Source organism: Oncorhynchus mykiss, chromosome 31 (genome assembly GCF_013265735.2).
Source record: "Oncorhynchus mykiss isolate Arlee chromosome 31, USDA_OmykA_1.1, whole genome shotgun sequence".
NCBI lineage: Eukaryota > Metazoa > Chordata > Actinopteri > Salmoniformes > Salmonidae > Oncorhynchus > Oncorhynchus mykiss.
The window spans coordinates 32,617,927-32,632,498 of record NC_050571.1 but is presented as its reverse complement, the minus strand read 5'-3'; the positions used below and the strand labels follow the sequence as shown (position 1 = coordinate 32,632,498).

Genomic DNA, 14,572 nt, shown 5'->3' with positions numbered 1-14,572 from the left:
GGTGGTCACTCTGTGCCTCTACTGGTTGTTCTCTCGCACTGTGAAACACCTTGTGCTGACATTCAGTCATGGTGATGTACTGCTCACACTCACACTCACTGGCCACGGCATATAAAGTGACTAGACAACAGGATAGATAATAAACAGTAACAGCAGCATATGTGATGAGTCAAAAGAGATTAGTGCAAAAAGGGTCAATGCAGATGTAACTTACTATTTAGCAGTCTTATAGCTTGGGGGTAGAAGCTGTTCAGGGTCCTGTTGGTTCCATACCTGGTGCATGGTACCACTTGCCATGCAGTAGCAGAGAGAACAGTCTATTACTTGGGTGGCTGGGGTCTTTGACCATTTTTAGTGCCTTCCTGTACTGGGCCGTACACAATACTCTTTGCAGCACCTTGCGGTCGGATGCCAAACAGTTGCCATACCAAGTGGTGATGCAGCCAGTCCATATACTCTCAATGGTGCAGCTGTAGAACCTTTTGAAGATCTGAGGGCCCATGCCAAATATTTTCAACCTCCTGAGGGGGAAGAGGCGTTGTTGTGCCCTCTTCACGACTGTGTTGATGTGTGTGGACCATGATAGATCCTTAGTGATGTGGACACAGAGGAACTTGAAGCTCTCGACCTGTTCCAGAACAGCTCCATCGATGTGGATGGGGGTGTGCTCGGCCCTCCGTTTCCTGTAGTCCACGATCAGCTCCATTGTCTTGCTGACGTTGAGGTAGAGGTTGTTGTCCTGGCACCACAATGCCAGGTCTCTGACCTCCTCCCTATAGGCTGTCTCATCGTTGTCGGTGATCAGGCCTACCACTGTTGTGTCGTCTACAAACTTAATGATGGTGTTGTAGTCGTGCGTGGCCATGCAATTGTGGGTGAACAGGGAGTACAGGAGGGGACTGAGCACGCACCCCTGAGGGGCCCACGTGTTGAGGGTCAGTGTGGTGGATGTGTTGTTGCCTAGCCTTACCAGCTGGGGGCGGCCCGTCAAGAAGTCCAGGATCCAGTTGCAGGAGGTGTTTAATCCCAGGGTCCTTAGCTTAGTGATGAGCTTAGAGGGCATAATGGTGTTGAATGCTGAGCTGTAGTCAATGAACAGCATTCTCACATAGGTGTTCCTTTTGTCCAGGTGGCAGTGTGGAGTACAATAGAGATTGCGTCATCTGTGGATCTGTTGGGATGGTTTGTGAATTGAAAGTGGGTACAGCTTTCTGGGAAGATGGTGTTGATGCGAGCCATGACCCGTCTTTCAAAGCATTTAAGGGCTACAGATGTGAGTGTTACAGGGCGATAGTCATTTAGTCAGGTTACCTTGGAATTCTTGGGCTGAGATGGAGAGAGAAAGAGAGAGAAAATGAAATGAAAATAGAATAGTCTGTACTCAGCCACGAGAGAGAGAGAGAGAGAGAGAGAGAGAGAGAGAGAAAACACACTGATTCATCTCCCAGAGAGAGAAGAGAGGGGGGTGGAACCAAATGAGAGGCAGAAAGACAAAGAAAAACAGAGGAACTGGATAAGAGCCAGACAGACAAAGACAAGAGAATATTACTGGACAAAGCAAAGGATGTCGACACAGCCCAGCTAGAGAGATAGACACACGCACACACATACTGTAGATGGCATATTAAATGGCATAATATATTTAAGCAATAAGGCCCGAGGGGGTGTGGTATATGGCCAATATACCACGGCTAAGGGCTGTTCTTATGCACGGCGCAACACATAAGAAAAAACCCGGAGGTGCATTATTGCTATTATAAACATAATTAGAGCACCCGTGGTATACGTTCTGATATCATGGCTGTCAGCCAATCAGCATTTAGGGCTCAAACCACCCGGTTCCTAATATATGATATATTAGATTCCACAGCAGCAGGATAGGGTGTGGTGTAAGGTTAGAGCTCATGGGCTTGGTTCCTGACCCAGAGAGGCTGCTGGATCAGCAGTGTGTTTGGTTGGGCCACGTCAAGCAGGTCCTGTCAGGGGCTATCAGAGTCTGTGTGTGGTGACACATGATAGAGTCAGAACTCTGAGACAGTATCTGAGACTCTGAGGCTGACTAACTGATGGAAAATGACAGGGTGAACATCAACATAGAAAAACAGTCTCAGAGAGAGAGAGAAACAGACAGACAGAGAGAGAGAGAGAGAGAGAGAGAGAGAGAGGTTTGGGAGAGAGAGAGAGAGAGGTTTGGGAGAGAGAGAGAGAGAGAGAGAGAAAGAAAGATATATATTTGAGAGAGAGAGAGTGAGAGAGAGAGAGAGAGGGGGGGGGGGGGAGAAAGAGATATTTGAGAGAGGGAGTGAGAGAGTGAGAAAGAGATAAATGAATGAGAGAGAGAGAGTGAGTGTGTGAGAGAGAGAGTGATGTGCCATCTCTAGTGATGTGCCATGTCAGCATTAGGTCAGAAGAAGATTTAGTTTAGTTTCATAAAGCACCGAGTCAGCCATCCTTCCCTCTTCCCCCCTTCTCATAGTAAAGGACTCCCTCTCTAAGTAGGATATCAATAGAGGTGAGGGTCTAGCATCACTCACTTTCCTCTTTGAGGACAGGCTGATGCTAAACCTTTTATGGGCATCGCTTAGGATGAAGAACTGGTAAGACTTTTTGTATCATATATTTTATCAACTGAAACTACCGGGAATCATCTGCTGACATCCATCCCGACTTCACTGCTTTAAGCGCGCCCTAGTGGACAGTCCGTGCCCTGCACGTGGACTTTCAACAGACATGAACCTCTTCGTCTTTCAAACTGCTGTGATATATTAGGCCACCAAGCCATCTCCCAGTGTCTCAGAAGATCATTACAACAACAGCTAAACGTGAAGAATTTAGTCTACGTGCTACCGTTTCCCCTCAGGTGCGCATGCACGCACGGTCATCTGCCAGGTGCTGTGGATCCTTAGCTGTTCCTCTGATTGGTTTAGGATCCCGTTTAAACCCCATTCAAACTCCCGCTCTGCTCCCTCCTCTTTGTCACCGCGCCACACGCTGGAGAGATGTGCAGAACAGCCGCCGGTGCCAGTCCTCCACGCAACTGGAGTTTTGTTCACGGGGAGCTCAGTGGAAGGCTCTTTTTTAATATTAGATAGGGTTTTATTTTTCATTGTCAGCGTTGCCTACGGAATTATGAGACTTGTTCATTGCTACGGGGGCTCTCGAGAAGTTGTATGTCTTTAATGCATGATATTAGTTTATAGAAGCCTCTACAGAGCGGATGAGAATCATCATGAATTTGCCGGTATCTGTGCTTGTCCTTTCGGCGATGTGTGCGTTTTGTCTCGGCACCATCCCTGGTAAGTACAGGAACTGGAACAATTGCATGTCTTGTACGATAAGTAAGGTGAGTTATAAACGTGTGGTGCTTGCGAGGGATAGCCTATATGGAACTGAAAAGTGCACTAGGTTAGGATGGAAATAGAGGTTCCTCTATCCAAGTCACGGGGGGAGCATAACACATCTGGCCTTACATCCAAGTTACGATATGACCTTCCTCGAGATTCCAATTACTCATATTCCATCTGACAAACTGGAAGCATTAGCTGCGCGCCTGTTTCTCCAAGCAACCAGAATCAATCTCCGGAGGACGCTCGCGCCGGTCTGGTTCAGTTTCTGCTGACAGACAGAACCGGTCGATGGAAGCAGTGACAGACACGGTGTCAGGTGACAGTGTCTGTCTCCCCTTCTGTTCTCTTTCTGAAACTAACGGTCATAATATCTATTGAATTATTGAAGGGTCATTTCCATTTGTCAGTAACACCCCAAGGCTATTCGTAAACGATTGGTATATATGTGTGAAGGTTATGTTGAAGATGGCAATATCTAAGTAGAGGGTTGAATTTTATTTCTAATGTAATACAGTTTTGATTCCTGGAGGGAAATGATGTTAAGGCTGACAGAATGGGAGCCGGAGGGTAAATTCGCTCTAGCTGCAGGTTATTGGGCACATGCACACCCACACCCACACCCACACATTTTAAACACTTTATTTTAATCCACCAATCATATTTTTCAAAAAAAGGATCTACTATTTCAAAGGTCCCTGTATGCACGGCCCTCAAGGGTACAGCGAGCACCTCCCTCTCCAAACAGCTAAGCTAGGCTGCCCACGACAGCTGAAACAGAGCGGAACCTAGCCAATTGCTTTGCCCTAGTTTTTGTCAGGCCCTGCAATCTGGAGGCCACGGTCAAGCCTGTGGCTGAGACTGCCGAATGTCAGCGCCTCCAGCTTGCACCTACACCGAGGCTGTCCAAGTGTCCAAAGCATACAGAAAGCCAGGGAGGGATAAACCGAGACCACAAAAAAAACACATCCTTTCAGCTACACACTCATCTCTCCTGGAGGAGATTCAGAGGAGTTTCAAGTCCTTTGAGAATCAGCCACAGGCTGCCATGTTGCAGTGTCTGTGTCCCACTAGCCTTCTGTCTGGCTCTCTGCTCCACCCCAACTCCTGTGTCATTGTTCAGCTGTTTGTCCATACTCTGATTCGTATTACTCAACCCCTTCTCATGCAACCCCAGTAAACACCATCTACGTGCTAAACTGAAATTAGACACCTTTTGGTCTGTGACGCTTAAGCATTTTATATTCAAAATAGTTGTTTAATTGACATTGAGCTTTCGCTCTTCTCTCAGCCCATTTAAACTCTCTCTCTTTTCCCCTTTCTCCCCCCCCCCCTTCCTCTCCCATCCCCAGGTGAGTTTGGCTCTCTGGCTGAGATGGAGGACCTCCTGTTAAGGAACCTGTTCCAGGGGTACCAGCGCTGGGTCCGGCCCATCCAGCACGCCAACGACACGGTCACAGTACGCTTTGGACTCAAGATTTCACAGCTGGTGGACGTGGTGAGGATGCCGTATGCATGCACAGGCACGAACGCACACACGCTAAACGCGCACCGTGGCGAAAGACCTTGCCATGTAAACAAACGGTAAAAGACATGGACGTCTCAAAATATCTTGTCTGAATTGCTTGAGCCACGTAGTTGTTGTAATTCTGACCCTGTCCATGTTGCTCAAACAAGTAATGCTGAAAGAAAGGAATCTTCTAAACCACAGTGGAACAACTCCACTCCTGAGCTGACCAAGGTCCTGAAATAAAGCTGGTGGCCTCAGTGGGACTTCTATCTAGATTTTTCTCTCCTTTTATGAAACTGTCGGAACACGCTCTTTTCCAACAGAGCTTTACACTTTTCAGGGCCTGATTTGATAAGGTGAGCTGGTTTAGCTCTTCTGTCAAAGAACACAAGCAGCCAATAGAACAGTCCCATTCATGGTCTTAAATATGAACCTTGCTTAAACAAACAGCAGGGTACATATCTCTCGCTCTCTGAGGGGAGATGCCTGTGGCATGTATGTAATTGTTTCAACTCAAAAAGAGAGGTTGTAAATACTAACTGATATCATACCAAATAATGAGAATGAAAGAATATAGGAGAAGAGATTGGGGGGGGGGGGGGGGGGTGAGCTGAAGCACAGGAGTAGGAGGGATAGGAAGAGAGGTGAATCACAGGTGAAAGCGATAGAGAGAAGTGCTCTGCTTCAGGCTGATAAGTGGTGCCAGTGTTGCTAGCCGTCTGTCCTGTATTAGGTTACAGTCCACCTCTGGACTATGTAAACTAAAATATTCAGTGTCATGTCATCTTGCAACAAATGATCCTAAAAGAAACTCTGAAATGGAAAGATAGAATATTCACATGAAAATCTGTCACCAATTGCATGGAAACATATACAGTGGGGCAAAAAAGTATTTAATCAGCCACCAATTGTGCAAGTTCTCCCACTTAAAAAGATGAGAGAGGCCTGTAATTTTGTTTTTCGCTTTGTTATATACCCTTTGTTGGCAATGACAGAGGTCAAATGTTTTCTGTAAGTCTTCACAAGGTTTTCACACACTGTTGCTGGTATTTTGGCCCATTCCTACAGTGTGTGAAAACCTTGTGAAGACTTACAGAAAACATTTGACCTCTGTCATTGCCAACAAAGGGTATATAACAAAGTATTGAGATAAACTTTTGTTATTGACCAAATACTTATTTTCCACCATAATTTGCAAATAAATTCATAAAAAATCCTACAATGTGATTTTCTGGATTTTTTTTCTCATTTTGTCTGTCATAGTTGAAGTGTACCTATGTTGAAAATTACAGGCCTCTCTCATCTTTTTAAGAGGGAGAACTTGCACAATTGGTGGCTGACTAAATACTTTTTTGCCCCACTGTAGCTATAGACACGCAAATGCGTTAGTCCAGTGTCACTTTGATTATGGTTCACTAGCATCCTCAAACATCTAAACAATAAGCCAACCTTGTAAGAATTAAACTTAAACTCCCCCCTCATACTCATTTGGAGGTTGAGGGTTTTTTGTCTCAGGGACTTACTTCCATTGTGGTCCCTATGTTTTCCCTAAGTACATACAGTTGAAGTCAGAAGTTTACATACACTTAGGTTGGAGTCATTAAAACTAGTTTTTCAACCACTCCACAAATTTCTTGTTAACAAACTATAGTTTTGGCAAGTCGGTTAGGACATCTCTTTTGTGCATGACAAAAGTCATTTTTCCAACAATTGTTGACAGAACGATTATTTCACTTATAATTCATTATCACAATTCCAGTAGGTCAGAAGTTTACATACACTAAGTGGACTGTGCCTTTAAACAGCTTGGAAAATTCCAGAAAATAATGTCATGGCTTTAGAAGCCTCTGATAGGCTAATTTACATTATTTGAGTCAATTGGGGGTGTACCTATTTCAAGGCCTACCTTCAAACTCAGTGCCTCTTTGCTTGACATCATGGGAAAATCAAAAGAAATCAGCCAAGACCTCAGAAAAACAATTGAAGACCTCCACAAGTCTGGGTCATCCTTGGGAGCAATTTCCAAACTCCTGAAGGTACCACGTTCATCTGTACAAACAATAGTACGCAAGTATAAACACCATGGGACCACGCTGCCGTCATACCGCTCATGAAGGAGACGCGTTCTGTCTTCTAGAGATGAACATACTTTGGTGTGAAAAGTGCAAATCAATCCCAGAACAACATCGAAGGACCTTGTGAAGATGCTGGAGGAAACTGGTACAATAGTATTTATATCCACAGTAAAACGAGTCCTATATCAACATAACCTGAAAGGCTGCTCAGCAAGGAAGAAGACACTGCTCCAAAACCGCCATTAAAAAAGCCCAGACTACGGTTTGCAACTGCACATGGGGACAAAGATCGTACTTTTTGGAGAAATGTCCTCTGGTCTGATGAAACAAAAATAGAACTGTTTGGCCATAATGACCATCGTTATGTTTGGAGGAAAAAGGTGATGGCATCATTAGGCAGGAAAATGTTGTGGATATAATGAAGCAACATCTCAAAGCATCAGTCAGAAAGTTAAAGCTTGGTTGCAAATGGGTCTTCCAAATGGACAATGACCTCAAGCATACTTCCAAAGTCGTGGCAAAATGGCTTGAGGAAGGTATTGGAGTAGCCACCACAAAGCCCTGACCTCAATCCCATAGAAAATGTGTGGGCAGAACTGAAAAAGCGTGTGCAAGCAAAGAGGCCTACAAACCTGACTCAGTTACACCAGCTCTGTCAGGAGGAATGGGTCAAAATTCACCCAATTTATTGTGGGAAGCTTGTGGAAGGCTACCTGAAACGTTTGACCCAAGTTAAACAATTTAAAGGCAATGCTGCCAAATACTAATTGAGTGTATGTAAACATCTGACCCACTGGGAATGTGATGAAAGAAATAAAAGCTGAAACAAATCATTCTCTCTACTATTATGCTGACATTTCACATTCTTAAAATGAAGTGGTGATCCTAACTGACCTATGACAGGGAATTCTTAGTAGGATTAAATGTCAGGAATTGTGAAAAACTGAGTTTAAATGTATTTGGCTAAGGTGTTTGAACTTTCGACTTCAACTGTGTATATATATATACTGTATATTTTTTTTAATGTTGTTTGCAAACTGATATGTGACAAGTCTTAATAACAAAAAAAAAGCAACAAATTTGGGTCTCAAAATAGGTGTCACTCTGCCCCTCCTGCCCTGAACGACGGGTCGCCACTGCCCACAATAGGGCCAGAGGCAGAGAATCCCAGTGGAGAAAGGGGAGCCGGCCAGGAAGAGACAGCAAGCAGCACTGCCTTGTCCGTTCACCTTTGCACCCCTGGACCAGACTGCACTCAATCATTGAACCTACTGAAGAGATGAGTCTTCAGTAAAGACTTAAAGGTCGATACCGAGTCTGCGTCTCTCACATGTATAGGCAGACCACTCCAGAAAAATGTATCTCTATAGGATAAAGCCCAACATTTGGTGGACCGTAGCGTACGTGTAAGTGTGTACGACAGGATCAAATCAGAGAGATGGGTAAGAGCAAGTCAATGTAATGCCTTGTAGGTTAGCAGTAAAACCTTAATCAAACCCTAGTCTTAACAGGAAGCCAGTGTAGAGTGGCTAGCACTGGAGTAATATGATCAAATTTTGGGTTTCGAGGCAACATCCTAGCAGCTGTATTTAGCACTAACTGAAATTGATTTAGTGCTTTATCCGGGCAGCCGGCAAGCAAAGAATTGTAGTATTCTAATCTAGAAGTGATAAAAACATGGATTAGCTTTTCTGCATCATTTTTAGACAAAATGTTTCAGATTTTTTGCATTGTTACGAAGATGGAAGAAAGCTGCCTTTGAAATATTCTTGATATGTTTGTCAAAAGCGAAGTCAGGGTCCAGAGTACCACCGAGGTCTTTCACAGTTTAATTTGAGATGACTGTACAACCATCAAGATTAATTGTCAGATCAAACAGATCTCTTTGTTTCTTGACCTAGACCTAGCATCTCTGTTTTGTCTGAGTTTAAAAGTAAACCATTTTCTCCCATTCACTTCCTTTATCTGAAACAGGCTTCCAGGGCAAGCAATTTTGGGGCTTCACCATGTCTCATCAAAATGTACATGTGTGTCATTCACAAAGCAGTGAAAGTTGACATTTTTTTTCCGAATGACATCAAGAGGTAGAATATATAGTGAAAACAATAGTGGTCCTGAAACGGAAACTTGAGGAACACCTGAAACTTACATCCAGAGACAAACATATCTTTCCGACAGATAAGATCTAAACCAGGCAATAATTTGTCCGTGTAAACCAATTAGGGTTTCCAATCTCTCCAAAGAATGTGGTGATTGATGGTGTCAAACGGTACTAAGGTCTAGGAGCACGAGGACAGATGCATTAAAAGGTCATTTACCCTCTTCATGAGTTCAGTTTTATGATGGGGTCTCAAACCAGAATGAAGCTGTTCGTATACATTATTTGTCTTCAGGAGGCAGTGAGTTGCTGCACAACAGCTTTTTCAAAATGGAATGGGTGATTTGATATAGGCTAATAGTTTTTTTTACAGTTTTTTTTAACAAACTGATATGTGACGTGTTAATGCCAAAATAACAGGCAACGACAAAAACATTTGCAAAAAATGTGGGGCTCAAAACAGGTGGGGCTCTGCCTCTCCTGCCCTGAACAACAGGTCGCAACTGCCCATAAGCTGCGCAACAACTTTTAAAAATAAAATTGTGTGAAGGGGGGGATTCGTTATTGGCCAATAGTTTTTTTATTTTTTTATTTTCCGGTCGAGATTTGTCTTTTTCAAGAGAAGCTTTAATACTGCCACTTTTTTAGTGAGTTTGGTACACATCCGGAGGATAGGGAGCCATTTATGTTCAACATAGGAGGGCCAAGCACAGGAAGTAGCTCTTTCAGTAGTTTAGTTGGATTAGGGTCCAGTAAGTAGCTGACTATTTTTGTGACTGTATCAAGAGATATAGGATTAAAAAACTTGAGTGTTTCCATTGATTCTAGGCCCTGGCAGGTCTGTGCAGCTTCAGGACAACTGAGTTTTGGAGAAATTCTCAGATTCAAAGAGGAGTCTGTAATTTTGCTTTCTAATGATCATAATCTTTTCATCTAAGAATTTCATGAATTCATCACTGCTGAAGTAAAAGCCATCCTCTCTTGGAATGCTGCTTTTTAGTTAGCTTTGGGACAGTATCAAAAATATGCCGGCTTCTTATTCTCATTAGGTTGGAAAAATAGGCTGATCGAGCAGCTGTGAGGGCTCTTCAATATTGCACGGTACTGTCTTTCCAAGCTAGTCAGAAGAATTCCAGTTTGGTGGAGAGGTTATGGATATACAGTCAGTGTCTAGATTTCAGTTCCAATTTAGCCCATCTGAACAGTAGGCTACAGTTCCCTTGACGTGCCATAGGCCTACAGTATGTGAAGTCCCCGTCTTGAGACTGGAATTTTGTGTAGCGCCTCACAATCGTCACATAACAGGCACTGCTATCCTCCCTCTTTTACCACGTCACCAGATCTTTCTAAAACATTACTTTTCACACCCTTTATTTTCAACTCTCCATCACGCAGATTTTTCTCTTAATGATTTCAACTCTGACTCTTGTCCTTTTTGTATCCGTGGATTGATGTTAACGTTTTATGCCCATTCCCAAAAGCATTTGGCGATTGGCGTGTTGGCTATTTGACGACCGTACGGTTTGGCCCTAAAAGCTTAGGCTTATGCTCTAATACCAGACTAAAATAATAAAGGCAGAACCTTCATGTAGCCTATCAATATAAATTGCACAAGAGTGATACATTTTAGAAATTGTTTAAGGTGTAATCATGACATAGTGTAAAAAGGAAATGGAACACACAGCAAAATTTGATTCCATTTTAAATGACATCCGATACACATTTCTAACCTGGATGTCTCCTCTCCTCTGCTCCACTCTACATGACCTCTCTTTCTCTCTCGCTCTCTCACATACACACACAGGATGAGAAGAATCAGCTGATGACCACTAATGTGTGGCTGTGGCAGGTGAGGAGAGGGGGGGGGGGGGGGGGGGGGGGGGTGTTACTGTGGCTTGTAAGAGGCATAGAAACTGTTGCCCACAGAAGAGAATAGATGGATAACAATCAGTTTTTTTTTCTCCCCTCAACAGGAGTGGATAGATTATAAACTGCGATGGAACCCTGAGGACTATGGTGGGATCACATCGATCAGAGTTCCATCTGAGACTATCTGGTTGCCCGACATTGTGCTCTATGAGAAGTAAGCTCAATGATGATGTCATCATGTTATGAAGGGTTCATTTAGCATAAAGTCTTCAGACAAGACAGTGTAACCTTCACCTATTTTCACACTAATAGCCCACATTGATACTCTATATCCTTTTTTGTTTGTTTGATGTATTCCTAAGAAATATATGTTTTTTTACACACCCTAGAGAGCCAGTATGGAGGTTAGCTCTCAGGCTACAATGAAAGGTGGCCAGTGTGTAGGGGGAAAAAATATCCGAGTTCAAAAAGTACTTGACGAATAATCCAAGGAGGCCGAGATGCAAAAATCACATAATTATATTAATCCATGCTCAAAAGAATACAAAAAGTGGAAGTGCTAGTAAAATAAGTTTCGGACTTATACACACCCTAACCATAATATTAACCCTAATCTTACCCCCTGCCCCTCTCTCCTCTCCCAGTGCTGACGGGCGGTTCGAGGGCTCCCTGATGACCAAAGCCATCGTTAAGTCCAACGGTAGAATCACGTGGACCCCTCCGGCCAGCTACAAGTCGGCCTGCACTATGGACGTCACCTTCTTCCCCTTCGACAGACAGAACTGCTCCATGAAGTTTGGCTCCTGGACCTACGATGGTAACATGGTGGACATGATCCTGTTAGACGACTATGTCGACAGGAAGGACTTCTTCGACAACGGCGAGTGGGAGATCCTGAACGCCACGGGGGCCAGAGGAAACCGGCGAGACGGGCTGTACGCCTTCCCCTTTATAACGTACTCGTTCATTCTGAAACGTCTCCCGCTGTTCTATACACTGTTTCTAATTATTCCGTGCCTCGGTCTGTCGTTCCTGACCGTGCTGGTGTTCTATCTGCCGTCAGATGAAGGGGAGAAGCTCTCTCTCTCCACCTCCGTCCTTGTGTCTCTCACTGTGTTCCTCCTGGTCATAGAAGAGATCATCCCGTCTTCCTCCAAGGTCATCCCTCTCATCGGGGAGTACCTCCTCTTCATCATGATCTTCGTCACCCTCTCCATCATCGTCACAGTGTTTGTCATCAACGTGCACCACCGGTCCTCAGCCACCTACCACCCCATGTCCCCCTGGGTTCGCTCCCTCTTCCTTCAGAGGCTACCTCGGATGCTGTGCATGCGGGGCCACACTGACCGGTACCACTACCCCGAGCTGGCGCCGGAGAGTCCTGAGCTGAATCCCCGGTCTGGGGGCCGGAGAGGGGGTCAGAGGAGCAGCGGGGCCCATGGACAGAGTCCTCTGGAGGGGAAGGAAGATGAGAGTCAAGCCTGGGTCACCATGCTGGAGAGAGCTACGTACTCCGTGCGTTACATCAGCTGCCATATACGTAAGGAACACTTTATCAGAGAGGTGGGTCACCATGCTATATGTTTTAATCAACATGATATGTAGTGTCATGCCATTTATATAATGTAATACTAAGATACTGAATTTGTTCCTGTTTCCCTGATTTTTCCTGTTCTTCCTGTTTTCAGGTGGTCCAGGACTGGAAGTTTGTGGCTCAGGTTCTGGACAGGATCTTCCTGTGGGCCTTCCTCACTGTGTCGGTCCTAGGGACCATCCTGATCTTCACCCCTGCCCTGCAGATATTCCTTAGCACCCCTCCCCAGTCAGGACCCAGCAACCCCCATTAACTCATCACCCCCTCCCCAGTCCAGACCTAGCATCCCCCTCCAACTCGGCACCCAGTCCAGGCCCAGTCCAGGCCCTCTACCCCTCCTGAATTCCCCAAACTGAGGCCTGGACACCCGACCAACAACTCAACCCTGATCCCCAGTCTTGATCTATAGCCCCCTCTACCTCCAGTTTCTCCTGAGCTTTTCAGCCAACTGGCCATAGCAGCACAGCCAACCCCCTATGGTGGAGCTATGCCCTGACCTCCCGTGCCACACCTTGAGTCAGAATTAGCACATCACCATGCTAGAGCAGTTCTGCTATAGATCCTTTATCCGTGTTTACATATTACATGGTCTTTATGACAGAGTTCACTCAATGTACAGAAGATGAATAACAAAGCTAATTAGAAAGGTGTTCAAAATTTGTATCAAAGCCACGATAGTATGTACAGTAATGTAGCATTCTGAAGCACAAACATTGACTGAAATATTTTTAATTAGTGTAAAATGTGCAATATATTCTCTGTGGTTACTGTAGATACCAACAGCATACTTAGTTCTTCTGATTATACTCCTCAAAACCGTTATCGTCAGCCCCAAATATTGTGATCTTAGTTAGTGTAAGTTTGTCTGTGAGTGGAATGGTAGCGGCATCCAGGCCGCTCTGATTGGACGATCAGTGTTCTATTTGTGGTGATTCGGGGCGGCAGGTAGACGAGTGGTTAGAGTGAATCCCCGAGTTGACAAGGTAAAAATCGGTCGTTCTGCCCCTGAACAAGGCAGTTGACCCACTGTTCCTAGGCCATCATTGAAATAGGAATTTGTTCATAACTGACTTGCCTAATTAAATAAAAATAAATTGTGGAGGGTCCTCATTCGCTAGGAATTGTTTGAGTTCTGTTTTTTTGTTCTGGCTGTTGTGACCTTTGACTTTTATTTCACACTTGTTTGGGCACTCCATCAACTAGTTAATTTAAATGAATTATTATTCAGGTACAATGACTATAGTCCCCCCAAAAATTCCTCTGTCGATGTCCAGCCACTTTTGTGATTACTGTTAAGGAGTATGATGGGTAACACAGTGAAGCAGACTCTACAAACCATCGTTCTGATGTCCTGATGTACATCAAATCATAATAAAGAGATTTTGAATATGGCAAGTTTGTATTTTGGTCATGTAGTTTTGAATGTCTATATCCCTTCATTTGGATTCGCTTGGAACTCTGTTTGGAACGCGGATTGATGCTGCTGTTACATAGTCAAATTGCGCAAGATAGTTGTGCGTGTAGTATTTTATTCCACTAGGTGGCAACCTTGGTAAGACGATTGTCAGCGGTCTCTCTCCTACACGTCAACAGTCTGTAGGCCGATTGGAGGTGATTATTTATAACAATCCTTTGGTCCTGATTCTTCACTATATGTAGATTTACATGTTATCTCTCACACACTGACACACACTCTTGCATGTGTTCTCATGCACACAAACACACGTCGCCACACATGCAGACATGCACATGCACAGCCACCATATCGAAAAGTAGACACCTTGCCAGAGTGCATGCAAGACAAACACAATGACATAAAGGGGGAAAAAATGAATTCTGTAGGATGCTTCTTTTTAGGGACTGTATATGTGTCTTTGAGAAGCTGTACTATACTCCCTTCAATTCAGCTAGTAAAGTGTGTGGAACCGTTTCCTCCCAGGTCTAATACTATACTGACATTGTATACAATATCACATTGAGCTCTTTGTTCTTCCCCTCCTTTCTTCCTCTCCTCCCTGTGTATCTCTTGACCTTTTTCACTCTGACTCCTAATTGTTTGCGAGAGGTCCAACCTTTCCCAGA

The 14,572-nt window shown here is 44.3% G+C and overlaps 1 protein-coding gene across 1 annotated transcript; it reads left to right on the top strand.

Annotated features, from left to right (window-relative positions):
• The first annotated feature begins 2,960 nt into the window (after positions 1–2,960).
• chrnb3a (cholinergic receptor nicotinic beta 3 subunit a) lies at positions 2,961–13,880 on the top strand. The gene is made up of 6 exons (XM_021583955.2): positions 2,961–3,296; positions 4,697–4,842; positions 10,832–10,876; positions 11,001–11,110; positions 11,541–12,459; positions 12,585–13,880. Exons 1-6 carry the CDS (start codon positions 3,218–3,220, stop codon positions 12,741–12,743), a joined length of 1,458 nt encoding a protein of 485 aa, XP_021439630.1. The 5' UTR covers positions 2,961–3,217; the 3' UTR covers positions 12,744–13,880.
• The last annotated feature ends 692 nt before the right edge of the window (positions 13,881–14,572 follow it).